The sequence below is a fragment of the Lutra lutra genome, chromosome 7, assembly GCF_902655055.1.
Source record: "Lutra lutra chromosome 7, mLutLut1.2, whole genome shotgun sequence".
Lineage (NCBI taxonomy): Eukaryota > Metazoa > Chordata > Mammalia > Carnivora > Mustelidae > Lutra > Lutra lutra.
In genome coordinates, this window is record NC_062284.1 from 135205670 (window position 1) to 135226702 (window position 21033).

Below are 21033 nucleotides of genomic sequence, written 5' to 3' on the forward strand. Positions count from 1 at the left end.
TGTCCCTCTTTTCAAATTACCTAATTATTTAAAAGTGAATCCATTATGCAATTGTACTAAGTATTAGAGAAGCAATAAAAAATATTTTTCTGAATTTCCAGAAAGGAAAAGTCAATCAGAGAATGTATATCTTTCAAAATAAATTGAAGACCTTAATTTCATTACTATTTTTGCTCTGCTTTAAGAAGGGCTTAAGATATTTAGCTTTGCTTTTCAAAAAAAGGATTATTTGTCATGGAAATAGGATAAATAAATAAAAACCAGGAAACCCAGGTCATAAGTTACCTATTTTGTCTGAAGATGCCATGGAATGCCCTATTTGTTGGTTTTCAAAACTTTATTTAAAAAAAAAAAAAAGATTATCTAGTTGGCTTCATGATGAAGAAAGGTGGTGAGCAACACTCCATTTTCTAACTGGAGATAAGAATTCACAGAAACCTCCATGTGCATTACAGCCTAATTACACCAGTATTAGAAAGGCAATTTTTCTTGTCTGTTGTGAGCTGTCTAGCTTGAATGCTGACAGCTGTATAATTTTAATTTGATCTTTTTTTATTTTTCCCTAAAAAGTCAAGCAAAAGATGCTAAAATCCAGATATGCTAGCTTTTCTAAAGAGGAATCCTATAAGGATCCAGAAACACTCAATTTTAAATTGGCAATTCCTTTTCTTGTTAATTTCACTTCAAATTGTTATTCTTTCTCAAGAAGCAGCTGTGGTTTCCTTTTAAATACAAGAGGAAAATGCTTACCAGGGGTGCCAAGATGAGCATCATCTATCCACTTGCCCCTTAAACTCACTGGCTTTCTAGAGATCTATTTATTAACTGTTAGAACTTTAGACAAACATATATTGAAAACCCAACAATAATTAGAAGCCTCTAGAATGAACTATGAGGGAAAAAAAGTGAAGCCTCAACATATAATTATCAATGATTCATCATGGTAGGGAGGTAAACGATACAGATGCTAAAATCAGTTTCGCATCATTAGAAATAGAACCCTTGCAGAAGAGGAGGAGGAGGCAGCCCAGGGATGCTTTTTTCATACAAAAGGTCTTGTTCTGGGTTAATCTAACTTCAAGGTTTTCTACAAGGTTAAAAGCACATTGATTTAGATGCCACACACTCTGAACTCCTGCTAATAATGCCTGCTTTAAGCTCAGAAGAGAGAATATTTTTGTCTTATAAGAAGGCTTTCTAGAACTTCAGTTTGCTATATATAGATCCTTAAAGATGTAGTAATTATAAATGGTTCTTGCTATTTCTAAAAGCAGATTCCAAAGGGCTTCTGCTTAGACACACTTCTGTTAGCCTCATATGCAATACTGTATCTCCTGAGAAATTATACATTCTTTATAATCCTAGTCACTCCGGATGTACTCCGCAGGGTTGAGGATTGGATGTTCTACCAGGAGAGTTATCCAGCAGACGGATGCTCAGAGGCTGACGCAATTATGGAAAGTTAGCACCAGAAGAGAACATGGAGAATTCAGTGTTCCTCAAATTCTGCCAATAAAATCTTGAGTTTCTTCTTAAGTCATCTTGATTTTGCATTCTACTGAGGAATATTTGTGCTCGTCTTAACACAAAAACATCTTCTGTCCCCCAAGTCTTGGGAGTACAACTCAAGGACTAGGAAAGTATCCTGCTTTACTGACATGCAGCACAGCCCTGAACCTCCATGTGAATGGCTGGTACGAATTTTTCACTTCTCCAGGAAACAGACTCTGAGAAGTAAAATGATGTGCCCAGAGCCTTTTACAGAGATCCAGGATTAGAATCTGAGCTTCTGGATGGCCAGTAGTGTGCTCTATGACAAGACCACACTGTTCCTTCTGAAGGAACATTTTTGAATGCCCCACTCTTGAGATGCTTACACAAGGCACCATCCACAAGAGTCACAGAGCTGAAGAGACCACCATTAGGCTGGGCTTTATAGCATTTGATGGCATCAGTGACCTTGGATAAAGTAGCAGATTTTGATACCCAAAGCCAGTTTCAAGTTGATACATGGGAACGTTCCAGAGATATCCGAACAGATGTCCCAATAGAAGAAAAAGTGAGAAGATGATGATGCTTGAATTTCTGAATCACCACAGAAATGGTAATAAATAATTCCAACCCCAAATTTAGAAGGAAGGGGACTCAGCATCAGAATGGTAGAGGGAGGCTTCCCTGTCTTGGGGGCTGGATCAGATTGTCAGCTTGGGGAGCTTTCTGAGAAAGCAGATCCGGGGCAAGGACAAGAAGGATCAGCAGCAAAACAAATGTGTGCCCATCGCTCTCTCCCTGGGGGGTTCTTGACCTCTACTAGTACTCATTCACTGATGTACACGGAGCACCTGCTGTAAGGCAGGCACTGCTGTCACACGCTTGGGCGTCCAGAAGCTCCAGGTCTCACAGGGCTGCATCCAGAGGTTTGGGTGCTCTTGTGGGGAGGTGTAGGGTTCTACTGGAAACACTTAGGAAGGGCAATTTACTTAGTCCTGGGAGGTCAGGGGAGCCCTCCCCAAGAAAAGAAAAGCAGGAATTCATCAGCTAAAGGAGGGGTGGGGTGTGTAAGAAGAAGCCTTTGTGCCTGGAGAGCAGCAAGTGCAGAGAAGAGGGCCAGGGCACAGTATGTTCTGGGAGCTTTAAGGAGCTCCATGCGGCTCTAGGAGTAGGGGTGTGGAGGACAATCGGCAGAAGCTCCAGTGGAGGCTGAGAGTGGAAAGGCTGGGCCTGAAGGACCTCATGCAGGAGGCTGTACGCTAGGGAGGCTGAGCTTTTCCCAAATGGTCTGAAGCACCAAGAGTGACATATTCCGATTTTTGTCTTAAAAAAGGTTGGCAACACTGAACGACAGGGATGCCGACTAGGCGTTGAACACTTTCTGAAAGAAATGTCTACCACTTGACCCACTTTGAATTGTTCCTCCGAGCTGAAGCCTGCATATTTATTTACTTTTATTCCAGAAAAGAAGGGCGTGCACATTTACCATGCATACATAGTATGCATGTACTACCTGCCTGCCTACAACTAGATACTTTACTTATGGGATTTTAAGTAGATGTCAAGCAACCTTCCACTGCATAGAAAGGGAAATTTAGGATCTGAGAGGTTTAACGGTCTGGTCTGATTCCAAGTGGTTTTTGGACTATATCATATTACCTCCTTTCAACACTTATTGTATTTTAACCTCTGAATATGGAAATCTTTCTCAGAGAAGAAACATACATTTCTACCTCTCTAAACATGGTTACTGACCACAATTTAACACTTGTTTTGAAGATTCAGGTTATTATTATAAAAAAAAAACCACTTATTACCATACTAGTTTTAAAATTGTAATAATTCTTTAACTTCACAGTGAGTCAATCTTCCAACTTTCAGTTTTAAGATGTTTTAACATCTTAAACAATGAAGATGTTTTTAACATTTTTTTTAAGATTTATTTATTTGACAGACAGAGATCACATGTAGGCAGAGAGGCAGGCAGAGAGAGAGGGAGAAGCAGGCTCCCCGCCAAGCAGAGAGCCCGATGTGGGGCTCGATCCCAGGATCCTGGGTTCATGACCTGAGCCGAAGGCAGAGGCTTTAATCCACTGAGCCACCAGGCACCCCAGAAGAGGTTTTAAAATTTTACGGAGGGCACGTGTTGCATGGAGCACTGGGTGTGGTGCATAAACAATGAATTTTGGAACACTGAAAAGAAAATTGAATTAAAAAAATTTTTTAAATCTTTTTATCTAAAATGAATCCAAGTTAGACCCACGTTTTAATTAATTTTATATTAAATTTTTTTATCTGTTCATTCCTCTCTACTTCTTATGTTCTGTTTTATTTCTTACATTTATGTGTTGAGGAAATTGGGCTACTTATCACACAGAGTTGCACGGTGCCTGAATTTTGCTGAATATGGGCATGTTCTTCTGTCTTTTATATTTCCTGTATATTGGCTTCTCCAGAAGTTTGATCAGATTCAGGTTCAATGTCGGGGGCGTAGGGAACAAGACTAATTCATAAGTGGGGTTGTGCCCTTCTTTGATGAGACACATGTTTGTCTCTTTTTGTGCTATCTGCAACCTCTGAAGATCAATGCCTGGATCTCCTAATTCACTGGTTGCTAAAAATATGTTGAAAATCATTTTACACTGAGTTTTTACAAAGTGAGGCCCCAAGGGGTGAATGAAGTATACTTGGTCCTTTGTTCTCAAACCAAATGACTCCAGACTGCTATGCTTATGGCTTTGTATCACTGACCTGAATAATTTCCCTGCGTCTCTCTTATTAGTAATCACTTACTGATGTTTTCAGTGCATTCTTGCCGCTGAACAGTTCCTCATCTTTTTGGTTTATTGCTTCTAACCTGCTCTATCAAGCAGGACCAGACAATTAAGCTCAGTACGATGATACCAAACAAAATAAAGAGACCAGAGGACTCTCTTAACAGGTATGGGCATAGTACAGACTTAGCGATTCATTTCTGAGTTCTCGGCTATGTCTACTGTTCAAAGTTAACTGGCCTCTGAAATTTGTTTGAAATAGTTTTTCCTATTATAAACTTTTCAGTCCCTGGGGAGATAACATGCAATATTTCAGGACCTCTTCTCCATATCCACCACAGGGATTTTTCTCTCTTGGCTTACCTGCTGCATCCCAGAGCCTAGAATAGTGTCTAGCACATATACGATAAGGACTGTAAAGAACAGGCAAAAAATCAATGAACAACAGCAATGAGCTCCAAATTTGCCTTTTTGTATACAAATTACCTTGCATGGTGACACTGGGTGAATTTCCCTAGAACTCCATTTATACTGTGCCTCTAGACAGCCTAGCATTCCAAGGGCCTCCACCGTCCAGTAACCCCAACTATTAGAGCAGCCTTCTTACTATACCTTCTACACCCCCTCCTGTGTCTATGCTTCTGTATGCAATGCTGGCCACTCCTAGAACTGTTTCTCTTTTCCCCACTGAATTTCATCCATTTGTGCTTTAAAACACATGCCAAACCCCATTTTCTCAGTTAAATGTTCCTTAAAATTTCAGCCTGTATTGACCCCACACTTTCCTACCTTATTATAGCAAGAAGCTCTTTTGAGAAAACAACTTTTGCACTTTCCTCATTGCAGGCACCAAGTAGATATCAATAAATAAATGTGAATGTTCATAGGGCAGAAAGTTCGGAACAAGAGATTTTCAATGATAAAAAGCATCTGAATCACTCTATCACTCAGGGACAGAGTTAAATTAGATTTAAATCTAATTTAGTATGACCAATGGAGCACTAAACTTTTCTACCAATGTACCTCTAATAAAAGAGGTCCATAAATTGATATCCCTAGTAGTCTGGGGAGTATGGGGTATGAGACAAACTCATATGTACAGAAATTCTTTGGAAGACCCATGTTTTATCTTAAAATTTATACAAATTTTCTATTCTGCTTCATAATACATTTCTTTTCTTTCTGGTTTTTTTTTTTTCCCCCTAAAGATTACTTACTTTAGAGAAGGAGAGAGCAAGGACTTGGATGCACTTGAACCAGGGGAGGGGCAGAGGGAGAGGGAGGGAGAACATCCCAAGCATACTCCCCGCTGAGTGTTGAGCCCAACACAGGGCTCGATGCCAGGATTCTGAGATCATGCCCTGAGCTGAAATCAAGAGTCAGCTGCTTTACCAACCGAGCCACCCAGGCACCTCATGACCAGTTATTTTCATGAGAACATGAATCCCTTCACACGCTTTCTCCCAAGCATTAACTACAAAAAACTGCCCTCTTCTGAGACTTTAAACATCTCCTGATGTCACCACACACCCCAAGAAACATGCCAACCCCCGTCTGAGAGGGACTGAGAACAATTAATACATGTAAAGTTTACAACAGGAAAAGATCACTACTTTAGCTTCTTGTGATTTCTTTTAGTGATGTTCCAAACTGGTATGTTCTCTTGGATTTACAGAGGACCCACATTCCCAGTTTACAAAGCAGTGTGCTGGGTCCCCAAACAAGCTTGACAACTAGGAAATCCCAGGCTAGCTCACGTGGCATGACCCAGGTTGACTAGTGTCCTCCCACAAAGGGTCCAGCATCACATGGCATGGTGGGGTTAAGAAGACAGGCTCTCCAGGCAACAGATTAAAAATAAGAGAGGCAGTAAAAAAGCATGATTTTCAAGGTGAGGTCGTAGGTGGGGTATAAAAGAGTAAGACAGACCTCACTTCGTCATCTAGCAAAGTGTGAACAGGGCTGGGAGACACTTTCTTCCCAATCTGTCTGTTTAGACTTGCACTGGCCACGTGTAGGCTACTGAGCACTTGAAATGTGGCTACTGTGACCAAGGAGTAGGAAGTTACATTATATTTTTAAAAGTGACATTCAACTCAGTTATTCGAAAGCTTTGAAAAAGGATGTCTGGAAAATCTGGGTATACGAATCTACTTTTCCAGTTACAAATTTTATGAAATCTCAACATAGATTACTTCCAATGAAAATCAAGCATCCTTACTGAGATGAGCTGTAAGTCTAAAACAGACTCCAGATTCCAGAGTCTTAGTCCAAAAATAAGTAAAATAGGCCAATAATTTTTAAAACTTCAAAATCACCTGTTGAAATAATAACATTTGGATATAGCAGGTAAATAAAATATATTCCCGGGTCAAAACATATTGCTAAAATTAATTTTACTTCATTTCTTGTTACCTTAAAAATATGGCCATTAAAAAATATAAATTAACATATGGCTTGCATTACATTTCTATGCAACAGAACTTTATTTAGACAATGGCTTTTAAAGAAGAATCTCTCTCTAAAACAAACTGCACAGCCTTCCACTTCCAAACGTGGTAGTGACCAATCAAAAAGGGATTCGCTTTCTACCAAAGCTGTATGAAATCCCCGGCACGAATCAGCGCGGGGAGTGTTTCAGTTGCTTGGGGGTATTTTCTAAATGGGAAGAGATATCCCTCCCAGTTAGAGTCAAATGTTCTGCAAACCTAAAACATGCAGCCTTCAGAGACCATTTCCCCAGGAAAAGGCTGCAGATCTAGGCCTCTTTTGTTGGAGTTTCCACCCCTTCGCCTAGAGTTCTGGAAAAGCCTGTGTGTCAGCAGCCAGGGCAGCAAGGACCCACGCTTCACCGGGCATGGGAGCGAGGCAGCACAGCAGAGCAGTGAAGGGCCCCGCTGTGGAATCAGACTTAGTGCATTACAATCTAACTACCTAGTCCCATTGCTTAAACTCCCTCATCTGAAAATGGGGATTTTTAAAAAACAGTACCTAACGCATGGGTTTTCAAAATTAAATGAGGTACCCCACATCGAGCACCGAGCATAGTGCTGGGCTTATCACCAGAGGCCAACACGTACACGGGACGTGTGCAGGGAAGGTGGCGGCTTGCAGGAGCCCGCAGGAACCTTTATTTGTTTCATGCCCAGAGTTTGCTCGCTCGACTCCTGCAATTAACCAGCACTGACACCTAGAATTAGACAGGTGTGGAGCTCACAACAAACCAGTTATCAGTCTGTGTGGGCCAGTTTCTGGGTAGGTGGCTGTATTAATTCAAAAACAAATATCCAAAATTAACAAAGCCTAATCTTCCAAATTTTAGGGATGGAAAGACAGGATAAAAATCCATACTTTAAAAAGACAGATTCACATTAGAAACATCTTGTTAATGCCAGAATAGCCTTCCACCTCTTCTTGGTACTATGCCCACATCAACCCAGCAATTCAGGTTCTTATCCTTGTCAACACCCAAAGGCCTCTTGCAGACAGACGCCTGAATTCTGATACTCATGAGACCAGGTCAACAAGGAGCATGGGAACAATTCCATCACAGGCTTACTAAGGCTGAGAAATGCCTCCAAGATGGCAGTCAGAAACATTAGCATGAATCAAATCGGTCCTGAGCAATGGTTTGAGCTTTTTAAATAATAATAATTAAAACAAAACTTTTCTACTTATTATGATCATCATTCTCTGCTCTTGCCACACCAAAAGCAAAGTATAATTAGCAGGATGAGTAATTAGTTGGTGACCAGATGGTATGGATGAAGGACACCACCTAAGGAGCAGATGCAAATGGAAACAGCAGGTATCTAGCCAACGTGTCTGGGCAACGTCAACACCGTTAGGTGACGTCTTCGTGTGACTTCAGCCATCTACACACACAGTTTAAAGACAAAAATAAGTATTAATGGACTTCCCACTGCCACTTGAGAAAGTGGAGCTGGAGGGGGCCCTCGGCGCAACCGCCACCCAACACCCATGCAGCCACAGCCGTGGGGCCAGTACCTGTAACAGACCCCGTCAGTGCAGGGGTTGTGGACCCGCACGATGACGAACACGTGCTGGAAGTGGGAGCGGATGTTTTTTGGGCTGAATGGCTGTGCTCCCGGCTCTTGGAAAACAATTGTGACAATATCATTTCCAATGTGCCGCTTCCGTAGGAGCTAAAAGAAAAAATAAGCAAACAACACAAATGACGACACTCTGCATTTTCCTCCCGTTCCCTTCTGTAACTGTATTTAAAACATTTATTATTAATCAGGACATATTAAGGGAGGTAATCGACACAGCTGCTGTCAATATTTTAGTCTATCTTAATCCCTCCCAGGAAGAATACAGAAATGAATATTCTGAGATTTGCATAAAATATAGAGCCCATTCAGGACCAAACCAATATCTGGCATATTATGCCAAGTTCTAGCCTCTCCAAATTCTGTTTCCATAACAACAGTTTTGTTCCATTTTCACATAAGAAAGAAACTTGCCATGGGGAAGATGTGTTAGAGAAGAGAATGGCTGAAGTAATTACAATGCAATTTATGTTCTGGTTTAATTCACTTCATTTAAAGAAATGTGGCTAAGGTGTTTTCGAAGATGCTTTCTGTGTTACCAGCTGGGAATGCAGACATTACTAATATTCCTAAAGTGGGTTAAATTTCAAGTTGAAACAGCTTTTTTAATTACAGTGAAAGCTGCTTAAGGCCACCTTCTGTTGCACATTAAATAGCGTTCTGGAAAGGTGGCTTTCAAATTCAGGCACCCCAAGTCAGGCTAGGTCAGTGGTTCTCTAAGAGGGGTTTACTAGATAGTTTAATTAAGTAGTGTGAAAAAAAAAAGGTGAACAAAATTTGCATTTCTCATTTATTATATAGAGGTTCTGTCAAGGAGAAAAATAACAAAATATACAATTTATATCAACTATCTATAAGGTATAAGCTTACATTTGTAAAACTTTTTTTTTTTTTTTTTTTTTAAATTCTCCAGTGACTTTAACCTACACAAATTACATACCAGTAAAATCAATGATCGGCTCCCAGCTGGGAGAAACAGTAGCCTTTTAGATTAGGGTTGAGAATTGGGAGTTAGAATGTTCCAGAAATGTACTTTTTTTTATTATTAACATATAATGTATTATTTTCCCCAGGGGTACAGGTCTGTGATTCATCAGTCTTACACAATTCACAGCACTCACTTTACCACATACCCTCCCCAATGGTCCGTAACCCAACCACCCTATCTCTCCCCTCACCCTCAAGCAACCCTCAGTTTGTTTCCTGAGATTAAGAGTCTCTTATGGTTTATCTCCCGTTTCAAAGCATCCCAAATTATCTTCTAATGAGGCCATTTATTTTCATTTCTAAACATGAGACATTATTGAATGTTACAGAAATAAAGGCTGGTCTGTACTGATTGCTATACAGAATATACCTATTATTAAACAGTATTAATCTACTCAGGATCTTAGGCACGCCAAAAAAAAGAAAATACAATTTGTCTAGGTATTACATCATTGAAGTACACATACAATGATGTCATTGTCTTTTTGATGCGATGTCATTCTTCCTTCTTGCTTGATATGTAACACTAAAGTCTTAGTAAAGGACCCAAACAGAAATAAATCCATTTATCCATCTCACATTATATATAATGAAAGACAGTATTTATAAATAAATTCCTGCCACAAGATTTTAAAGGCTATGTTTTGTTTGTTTTTTCTAAGCATAAAGTGATCTACATAAAAGAAATAAATTCTCTAGCTAGAGAATTAAAATTTCTTAAGATGTAGCAGCACCAACTACTCTTTCATTCTGATTTAGGACCGTAATAACACTTTTGCCTTGACTGAACCACCAAAATAAATAATTTGGATAGCTGTCTATTTAAATACCAACTCATGCTGCTCAACACACTTCAACTCATTTAGGAGAAATAAACAATTAACTGAATCTTATTAACTAATTTTTTATCCTTTCATATATCTTACTTTCTCTGCTGAGTAATCAGGTAGAAAGAATAATCCTTTAAACCTCACTTGCAAACATCCTGAAATTTTTTGTCTACTTACTGGTCAGAATAAGAAAAGTACATTTTCCTTACCATGATGTTTTCCTCTTTGGGTAATCTGGAACTTGGAATTTGCATAAAAAAACTGCAATCAAATTCCAGATCATAGAATTTATTCTAAATAGATTTATTTCAGATTTGTAGGTGATTCACTGCTTTGCTCCCTCTTTTTTATTCCTTTGGTAATTATAAGAAGCAAAATTTCATTACCTCGATTTGTGATTTAATCAAACCTGCAGTGATGAAGTGTTCGATTAGATCCCTGTTTGGTTAAATTCTGGGAGAGAGGATGTGATTCATTCTGCAGCTGGCCTGTGTTCTGTTAGCACAACAGTTGACAATAACAAAATCTAGATCCATTTTAAGGTCAGAAGTAATTCTGGACGGCTTGTGTTTATAACTGTTATGGAAAGGAGAAGCTGTTTGCTCTCTAGCTCTTTTAAATGTCAGTTTGGTATCATTTATTTTGATACATTTTTTAAAAAACAGCAACGACCACATACTTTCTAAAACAATACTGCCAGTTTCCCTTTTGCTCTGTGACAATCTGCCACTTGTAGGTTTCTTCATTTACTATGTCAACGACCACATTTTAGTAATACACATTGTGCTTTTAGATCATTTTAAAAAGAAACTGTGTATGATGTATACAAAGGTAATCGTTTTTTATCTTCTTTGTGGTCTCCTGGTAATTGTTAAGAAAATACCTTTTTCTGAGATCTCATTGACATTTATTTTGGTTTTGCTCCCAGTTAGTGTACCAAACCTCCTCTGAAATCTGCAATGACACATCAGTACTTTTCTGCTTTGTACCTTGGCCTCTTGAGATGGAATTCCACCCACTCATACATGTTCTCTGCAACCCTGCAGGGTCACCTAATCACCATGATTTCAACTTGTTCTCTTCAGATTCCATGAAAACCTCAGTCCCCGTGGGTGAAAAGCAAGTGATTAATTCACAAAGCCATCCAGCTGGCTGTTAACCTAGAATTTGTCTCTTCATTTGTTTTCAGCTCATTTGCTATTCCTTATTTCCGCAAAGTACAAAGCTTCCTGCTGTGGTGACAGGTGCAACATTAAATTCTGGTTTAAGATTTTACAAACTTGCCACTTAGGCTTCTGGGGAAATGAACAAGGGTGAAGAAACACAGACCACACCAGGGTCTGTCTCTTACCTGTTGCTTGTTGTTCGGCGTGTATGGCAGCATGGTGGAAACGTGGAACATAATTTCATAGTCTTTGTATGTTGTGTACAGAGAATGGGTTCCAGTGGAGTCAGCTACAGTAAAAAAATATATATAATGATGAGATGACTATAATAGGAAAAACAGTCCACTTATGGAAAATATCTTAGAAAAAAAAGGAAATGGTTTAGAATGAAAAGATGTTAGAATAAGATCTAGCATCAGTGTTTTTTCTTTTTTTTTTTTTTAATTTAATTTTATTTATTTATTTGTCAGAGAGAGAGAGAGCAAGCACAAGCAAGGGGTAGCGGCAGGTAGAGGGTGAAGCAGACTCCCTGTGGAGCAGGCAGCCCAATGCAGGGCTGGATCCTAGGACCCTGGGATCAAGACCTGAGCTGAAGGCAGTCACTAAACTAACTGAGCCACCCAAGTGCCTGAGCATTGGTGTTCTTAACCCATTTTTTGTATCTGATTCCCTTTGGTAGTCACGTGAAGCCTATGGGTCCCTTGTCAGAATAGTATTTGTAAATGTATAAAATATATATGATTACAACAGAAATCTATTATACAGCAAAACAGTTATCAAAAATACTTTTAAAATGATACTAGATTTCTCTAAAAAGCTTTAGCAATTGATCTAGTAACTACCATGCCTTTGAAGTAGTGATGTCCTAAGTAATATTTTGAAGGGTCTCCAAAAAAAAAATACAGTATGAAAATACCTATGCTTTCTACTTGCAATAAAATCATAGTTAGAACTTAAACAATTAGAGTTTGTTACCTTCAATTATGAAGAAAGTGCTAAGTTTTAGGGGATCAGTGAAAATAAAGGTAAAATTATTTCCCATCCAAGTTTACACACCCCTGAATTCTACCCAAACATCAGTCGAAGAACATCTTTTCTAATACTTCTCATTTAAGCAAGAGAAATGTTCTGTTCCTAAGAAACAGATGGAAATTTACCAAGACTGTAACACTGAATAACAAAGGTATTCTAGCAATGTCCAACAATGTTTTAAGACCTTTCTGCTCTCACCTTCCTTACGTCAACAGCAACCCCTTCCCACTTAATCATTAACAAATCAATTGCCCACAAATAACTGGAAACCAGAGAAATAAGTATTAACTGTCCAATCAAAAGGGAGCATCTTTAGTCTTAAAGGCCCTGGATGTATTGGCTACAAAATGACAGAACTGTGTTCATCCTGGGTAAACTCAAGCCTCCATCAACCATACTGCTGAGGACCAAAATGCTCGACTGCATTTTAGAGAAGCTGCAAGACAGAGCCCCTGGCATATACCAGGAGGCAGTAGTTCTCAAATTTAGTGTGTACAGTAGCATCTGGGGAGTGAGTTTAAAAGGCAGATTCCCAAGCACCACCCTCAGAAATCCTGCTCCGTGGGTATGGGGCTGGGCGGAGGAATCTATTTTAATAAACACCCGCAGGGCGACTGTAATCCAGGAGCTCCACTGCCCTTAGGCGCTGCTCCAAGAAGAGACTACCACCAAGGTGCCTCGAAGACAGACTTGTAAGAATGTTCTAGAGCCTGGAATTTCAACCTCAAGCTTCTCAGAGGACCTTAATTTTTGAAGCTGGCGTTAAATGCAAAGGGTTAGAATTAGAAACAAGCTAAAAGTTGGGGCGCCTGGGTGGCTCAGTGGGTTAAGCCGCTGCCTTCGTTCAGGTCATGATTTCAGGGTCCTGGGATCGAGCCCCGCGTCAGGCTCTCTGCTCAGCAGGGAGCCTGCTTCCTCCTCTCTCTCTGCCTGCCTCTCTGCCTGCTTGTGATCTCTCTCTGTCAAATAAATAAATAAAATCTTAAAAAAAAAAAAAAAGAAACAAGCTAAAAGTGAAAAAAAGTACAGACTACTCTTCAAAAATTGTAAAAATAGGTACCAACATATAACTTTCCAAGAAAAAAAATATCTTCTAAGTCCTTATGACCACCAACACAAAAAACTACAAAACACTATAATAAATAATTGAACTAGCTAAGATGGCTCTTGAGTATGAAGAACCTATCTACTGTTAAGGACTCCTGCTATAAATAACTCTTTGAACTGATTAGTACATTTTAAAACCTTAAAGTGAATGTGTCAGCTTTGACGTGTACTTACATGTATTTCAAGTCAATTTTGAGCAAAATTAATGAACTAGAAAAGAGACTGTCATCTAGTATTCATGAATTATATTCCACTTTTTATGTCTGTCTAATTCTAAAAGGATTACTGCCAGAAAGGATAGCTGATGTGGAAGACAATGTGGAAGGGTCATCTGCTTTTCTACTTCTGGCCCATTTTCGCTATCTTTTCTGCATGTCTCATTTATGTCATGAACGCTGCTTGACCAGCCTTTTTCTGGAGATCTCTGGAAATCCCCAAGTTTTGCTGATAATTTTAAACAGTTTAAATAGTTTCAAAATTTTAAACAGTTTAAATAGTTTCAAAAGTTTCAGAGGTGAAATGAGGGCCAAAATAATGACATTTTCCTTTCTGAGAAGAAAGGAATTCCAAAATCCTGAAAATACTATGTAGATACCAGAATTGTTAAACTTTATCAGAGAGCATGGAAAATGAATGTTTGTTATATTTTCTTAAAAATAAAGCATCCAATGTTGCTATTGTGGCATTTTTAGTGACCTTGAAACCCTGAAACCATGAAAAATTTAATAACATGACAATCAGGAAAATGAAAGTGACAAAAATCCTTTTTTCTCTGGCTGAAGAGAATATATATTAAAACATTTCTAAAGGGAAATATGCTTTGAGAAGAGGGGTGAAAGGAAGATAATGCTCCTTCATTCTTGTCGAGGGGCTTTAAAAGTTAAAAAGTAAATTCAGGCATCTTATGGGTCATCTTGATAATCACATGATCTGTCTCCAAATCATACTACCTGCAAGTGACGGACACCCACTAATAAAGTCAGCATTCTATGCAAAGTCAGAGAAAGTAAAATTTCTAATATTCAATGAAGATGATAGGCAGTACTGAATAATTGAGGAATGGTAACAGTATTTTTCTCAGCTGCTTTGAAAAAGTGTAAAACACACGATCACATCCTACAATAAGCATTTTGATTGAGGATGGTATGAACTGGTTAATGAGTTTGTAGAGCAGTTTCAGAGACAGTCAGTGTCATAATCACTCTTGACTGTTCGTGTAGACTCAACGCCTTGACTTCTCGGTAGTCTAAAGCTTGGCTGAAAAGGTGTCTGTGTACAAATCTGAATGAGGGCAAGTAATCAGACTGTTAAAACAACCATTTCTCAATCACTGAAGATGTATCAGAGTTAAGAAAAGCTCAATGAAGGCAAACAAGCCTATGCAATTTGATTTCAGGAAAGTTCCTGGTTTTAAATATTTATGAACATAAGAGAAAAGTAATCTCATTAACTAAATGCATGTAGGCTAAATAAAGTCAACAGAATGAAGAAAGCTTAAGCTCCCTTAATTAAACATACTCACCACTACAGAACACATCAAATGCAAGATGAAATCAGATAGCTTATAAGTCTCGTTTTTATCCCTTTATTTAATTTGAAATACAATAATTGTCAGTTGGCTCCTGGGGACTATCCCTTGATGTCCCATCCCCAGATGTCCCATCCATGCAACCTTGCCTTGGGGTATGGGGGATGCAGAACCCTGTGCCCACAAGCACAGCCAGGGCCAAGTACTGACATCTGGAACAGCAGCACATTTTCGAAAGGACACATGATTCTGCCTTTGTGGTACGATTTCACTCACTCACTAATGAAGTATTTGGGGAAATCAAGAGTTCTAACCGCTCTGGCATCTATCATGTTTACTAATAATTTTTCAAGGTACATTTAGCAGTGGCCTTTACTTCAGGGTCAGGATCAAGAAAAGTTTGTTGTCCTGCCCTTTGCCATGACAGGTGAGCCCATACTGTATCAGCTCAAGGCCTGTGTAAGTGTGCAAGTGGATACACCTGGGACTCGAGGCTTCTCAAAACCTCTAACACTTGGAGATGTGAGGAAGGAGGAGACGGTGGGGGCTGGCACTTAGGAGTTAGCCACTACGGTTTTCTGCCAACAACTCACTTGGCAAGACACCTGCAGTCACCTGGCTTCTCATTTCGCAAGTAAGATCTGAATTTGAGTGACGGTACCATCATTTGCTAAATGACCACAAACAAATCACTCTACTTCTCTGTCCATCGATATTCTTGCTGCTGTGAGGATTACATGAAATAATGTATATGAAAGTCCTTGCCCACAAAAGATGCTCAGGATGGGCGGAGTAGAATTTAGAATGTTGTGCAGTGGAAGTAAAAGAGGGTAGTTTTCTTAAAGAGGGACCTTTACATACTTTACATTCTTTGCCAGATGCATTCCAGGAATGCTCAAAGGAAAAACCTTACAGTGTAACACACAGAGTTACGGAGGTGAGAACAGAATCCTTTACTTCACTCATCCGTGGCTGCAACTCCAAACGGACATCTGCATATGCGAAAGCATTTGAGCAGTGTTAGTTTCATCCAGTTCCCTATCAAAGTTTAAATATTTATTCCAAATAAAGGACTTATTTTCTTTTTGAAAAAATATGTTACTCTTCCAAGACCCTGAATCTCAGCGGCTCTTGTAACACTACCGAAAAATAGGGGAAGTGACAGGCACTCAGGAACACTGCAGCAAATGAAAGAAGGTGAAAGCTTCGGGGACTCATGCTTTACAAAGGGCTTCTAAAGTCGCCCATGTCCTGCCTTGTCAAACAAGACTTGCCCAGGAAATGATTTCCCTCCCCCATATACACAGCTAAAAATGAAGGTGGCCTCCCGCTTCCAAACAACAAATTGCTTGGTGGGAAGTTTATTTCTGCATTTACTGTAGTGTGAGAGAATGGTAATTATCTAGAGGTTATGTCATCCAAATGAGGAGACAAAGTAAGGAAGAAAAAAAAAAAATCCACCACCGAAAATGTCTTCATTGTAAAACCGTTCCAACCACTGACACATCTGTAGCTTATTTGTGAATAAGACCTTATTTTTGAACCAGGAAAATGGACTTTGTATGAAAAACTGGGAAAAACAAGAAATGGTTCAAAAACTCCATCAATTCTTCCTAAAATCTGAATAGATTCGTAATACATAACAAGCAGAGCCATTTCTCGAGATGGCATGGGTAATGTGAACCCAAGGGCTTGAGAAAGGGGGACACAGCCACGAGGCAGAGCTCTGGGCTTTGCTGTACTTAATTCCACATTTATGCTTTCTCTGAACACGTTGTTAACCTCAGCATTAGGATCTGTTCTACCTCCCTCATGCTTCCCAGACATCTAAACTTGGGCACGTTAATCTAAAGAAGCCAATTCTGTGGCACCTGGCAAGGCCTGTGAGAGTTGCCTGAGATGACAAACATGAAAATATCTGGAACTTCTGCTTCCACCCGTAAGAGTACTTGGTACAGGACTTGTTCTCCCATTATAAGTAACCAGGAAAACTTGACAAAATATCTGAAACAAATTTTTTCAGGCATTTTATAATAGGCAGCGATGGATAGTGATCTTAGAGGAAAAAAGAGCCAAAGAAGAGGAACCCTCTGATTCCCACCAGGTTTTCCACTTAGAGGTGCTTTTGGAACAAGAGCACAGAGTATGGCTTTGAAGAGGGAAACCAAAACACACTGGAGTTCAGGAAGCCCAAGGTAGCTGATGCTTGCTGGGCAGAGTACCAAAGAGGAGGAAACTCCACAGTGAGAGAGGTTCAGAACTCTGCATAAGGGTCCTTCAGTCTTGGACTGAACAGTAAGCTGCACACACAGACAGTAAGATTCCAAAAGCCAGGCAAAGAAAAACTATTAGGGGAGTGTGCAGCATAGTGACTATAGTTAGTAATACTGTATTGTGTATCTTAAAGTGTCTACGAGTAGATCTTCAAAGTTCTCATGCCAAGAAAAAAAAATTCTGTAACCTTGTTTGCCAACACGTGTTGACTAGACTTACTGTGTGGTAATTTACAATATACACAAGTACTGAATCATTACATTCTACGCCTGAAACTAACAGAATGCTATATGTCAATTATACCTCAATAAAAGAAAGAAAAATTACGAGGGAAAGAAAAACCAGCAGAGAATTATGAAGCAAACAATTCTCACAGTTCACATAGGCTGGAAGACCCCCAAGTTCCAACGAGCCACAGGAAAGAGACCTCACTGCATATGTGGGTATTCAGACACAAGAAAAGTCATGCCTTAGTAGCAGAGCTAAGTTAGAGGGTAAAGAATGGCTCTAGGTACACTTTACTAAAGCTTAAGAACAAGATTCACAAAGATCAAGCTGTTTTGTAATTAACGTATCTGCCCAGCAAAACAAAACTCAACAGTCCTTTTACAGAAGACAACAAAATCTAGACAACCATAAAACCTTCGCAATATACACTCTCTAATCAAAAGTAACCAGAGACATGAAGCAGTAAAATGTAACTCAAAAGCCAGAGAAAATCTGTTAAATGGAGACCTCAAATGACAAGGATGAGAGAACTGGCACACAAAAACTTTGAAACAGCAATCATCGATATGTTCAAGTATTTAAAGGACAACGTGAACCTACAGAGGAGAAAGTGAGAAATATAAGAAAAGAGGACCAAATGCAATTCCGGCCCTGAAGATGACAATATCTGAAATGAAAATTTCACTGGACTGCATTAACAGCAGATAAGACACTATGGAAGAAAAGAAAAACAGCGAATTTGGAAGATATATTAAGAGGAATTATCCATATGGAAGCACAGGGAGAAAAAAAAGTTAAAAAAATTAAATTAATAGAGCCTCATTAACCCACAGTATGCTGGTGAGTGATCTAATGTATGTGTAACCGGATGATTCGGAAGATGGGCACAGGAAAAAATAAAGAAATCAAGATTGACAATTACTATTTTTATTTGATGAAAAGCAAATCCACAGATCCAATCACATCCAATCACTGCTGAATATAAAGGAAATAATCCTTTAGGAACACTGAACTGGAGAGCTTTCTCTCTCTCTCTCTCTTTAGAGGGGGGAGGTGCAGAGGAAGAGGGAGAGAACAATTCTAAGCAGGCTCCATGCCCAGCGCAGAGCCTGACTTGGGCTCCATCTCACAACCCTGAGGTCAAGACCTGAGCTGAAATCTAGAGTTGGACAGTTACCCAACTTAGCCACCCGGGTGTCCCAGCATTTTTCCCATTTTAATGATTATATTGAAAGAAAGGGTTTCCTGACCCAAAATAAAGTTGGACAAAGTGTGGTGAGATGACCTCCTAGCACACACAGCAAATTCTCATCCCTGGGTGCACCATGGCCAGGAAGAGGCTGCTGGGGTACGCAGAGGCTGGTTTTGATCCTGTCAGCTTGAAGTAAGAGAAATAAATATGCAAACTGCCTCTTTCAGGGCTGTAAAACAGACATACTTTCGGACTTCTGTTCCCTGGAGGAAATCTGACATTCTGGAAGGGCAGAAAAAGAAATTATGGACTCTTCCGCTCCTCAGTTTTGCCCTGAAAGGTTACGTGGGCCTTAAAGGAGGGCACACAGCTAAGAGGAACCCTTTGCTGCTGAACATTCCAGAACTGTGAAAGTGCGCCATCAGAGACAGTTTACTGATCCAGGCTTGTCCCCCTCAGCCTTCACCGTTATTAGGATTTGGAGGCAAAATATGCACAGTGCTTATCGAGCGTCTTACTCGATGCCACACTGCTTATGCATGGTCTTGCTATCCTCACTCTTGCTATTCTCACATTGCCTTTCATCACCCAGAGGCAGCTGAGAGTGTGTGAATGCATAAATCGTAGTCTAATTTCCAATCTGGCCACTCATGCATAGAATCAGGGTGTTTATAGTATCCACAATAGCTGAACTATGGAAAGAACCCAAATATCCATTGACAGATGAGTGGGGATAAAGATGTGGTGTATATATATACGATGGAATGTTAATCTACATACATACGAAATATGGAATATATATTTATGAATATATATGTATATAATGGAATATTAGTCAGCCATCAAAAAGAACGAACTCTTGCCATTTGCAGTGACATGGATGGAACTAGAGGGTATTACACTAAGTGAAATCAGTCAGAGAGAGACAAATACTGTACGATTGCACTCATATGTGGAACTTAAGAAACAAAACAGATGAACCTAGGAGAAAGGAAGGAAAAATAAAATAAGATAAAAACAGAGAAAGAGGCAAACCACAAAAGACTTTTAACTCAGAAAACAAACTGAGGGTTGCTGGAGGGTATGGGAGTGGGGGGATGGGGTAAACTGGGTGATGGGCATTAAGGAGGGCACTTGATGTAATGGGCACTCGATGTAATGAGCACTGGGTATTATATGCAACTGATGAATCACTGAGGTCTACCCCCGAAACTACGAATATATGATAAAAAAAAAAAAAAAGAACCAGGGTTCTTATTATATTCTCTTCCCAGACCCTTTCATATAGCTCTTTGCAGTGAGGATAATTTATATAACACAACAAATTGGGACAACAGGACTGAAGCGTATAGAGCAAATGTCAGAGTCTCTGGAAAAGAAGAGTCTCAGGGCATACTGAGATTTCACATTTCATGCAGTTGCAAGCAGAGTATGGAACGTTAAAATAATATTTAAGAGTTGAGGCTATTTATGGGCTTTCATGGTCTCTCTTGCATGTCGTTTCCAAGTTGGCAACAGCAAAACCATGGCAACAGGAAATTCTTCCCTGCAGTGGAGTTTATGAATGCTTTTCTGTTTTCATGACTCAACTCCTTATTTAATTTCCTGTACAGAAAACCGGAGAGATTACTACAGACTACAGTACAGATATGCTCATCCAAAGACCCTCTCTAAGCAAAACAGGTCACAGGTGTCCATGGACGGATTTTGAGATAAAATTTAAAACTGCCTCCTCACAGACACATAGCAGACGTCAACCTACTCTAGCCTCAATAGATACTTGAGAACTTAACTACTTTATTAATGACTTGGGGAATGGGAGTGTAGATGTATGTTCATGTACTTTGTATGTTCATGAGCCATAGCTAAAAAACCTTGTTCCATCATTGTGCTTTTTTAATCACCGAATTTCAGGAGCCAAATTGATACCAAAGTTAAGAAGCCTATTTTCTCGGGGATTCAATTAGACTCTGAACAATAAAAACAGAAAACAAGCAAACAAAAGCCCTCACTATTAATGGAATACAAAAATGAGTAAGAAAACCGTATGAAGACTGACTGCATAGATAAGCATGAGGATTATGAAAGAAATTAATGAAAGTAAAAAATTCTAGAGCTTACGACCAGATGGTTTGAAGATTCTGGAGTTTTCAATCCCTCTTAACATTCAGCTAAATAGAGGGAAATCTGTGTAACACTATCCAGGAGCCATCCTGCATGATCTGCACCCACGGCTCTACTACTCCGTCGACACTTCTGATAACATGATTTTCTTTTTTTTTTTTTTCACCAGTCCAATCCTAGCTCCTTTGATTACAGTCTTCAATTGTTTTGGTGCCACATCCTCCCTC

At 39.5% G+C, this 21033-nt stretch overlaps 1 protein-coding gene across 4 annotated transcripts in view; it reads right to left on the reverse strand.

Annotated features, from left to right (window-relative positions):
• SIPA1L1 (signal induced proliferation associated 1 like 1) overlaps positions 1–21033 on the reverse strand; it is a 134526-nt gene that overhangs the window by 73926 nt on the left and 39567 nt on the right. For all 4 annotated transcript variants that reach the window (XM_047736590.1, XM_047736591.1, XM_047736593.1 and 1 more), the window contains exons 5-6: positions 11507–11610; positions 8274–8431 (exon numbers count right to left, since the gene is read on the reverse strand). In XM_047736590.1, the coding sequence (XP_047592546.1) occupies positions 8274–8431; positions 11507–11610 (262 nt within the window). The remainder of the gene's footprint in view (positions 1–8273; positions 8432–11506; positions 11611–21033) is intronic.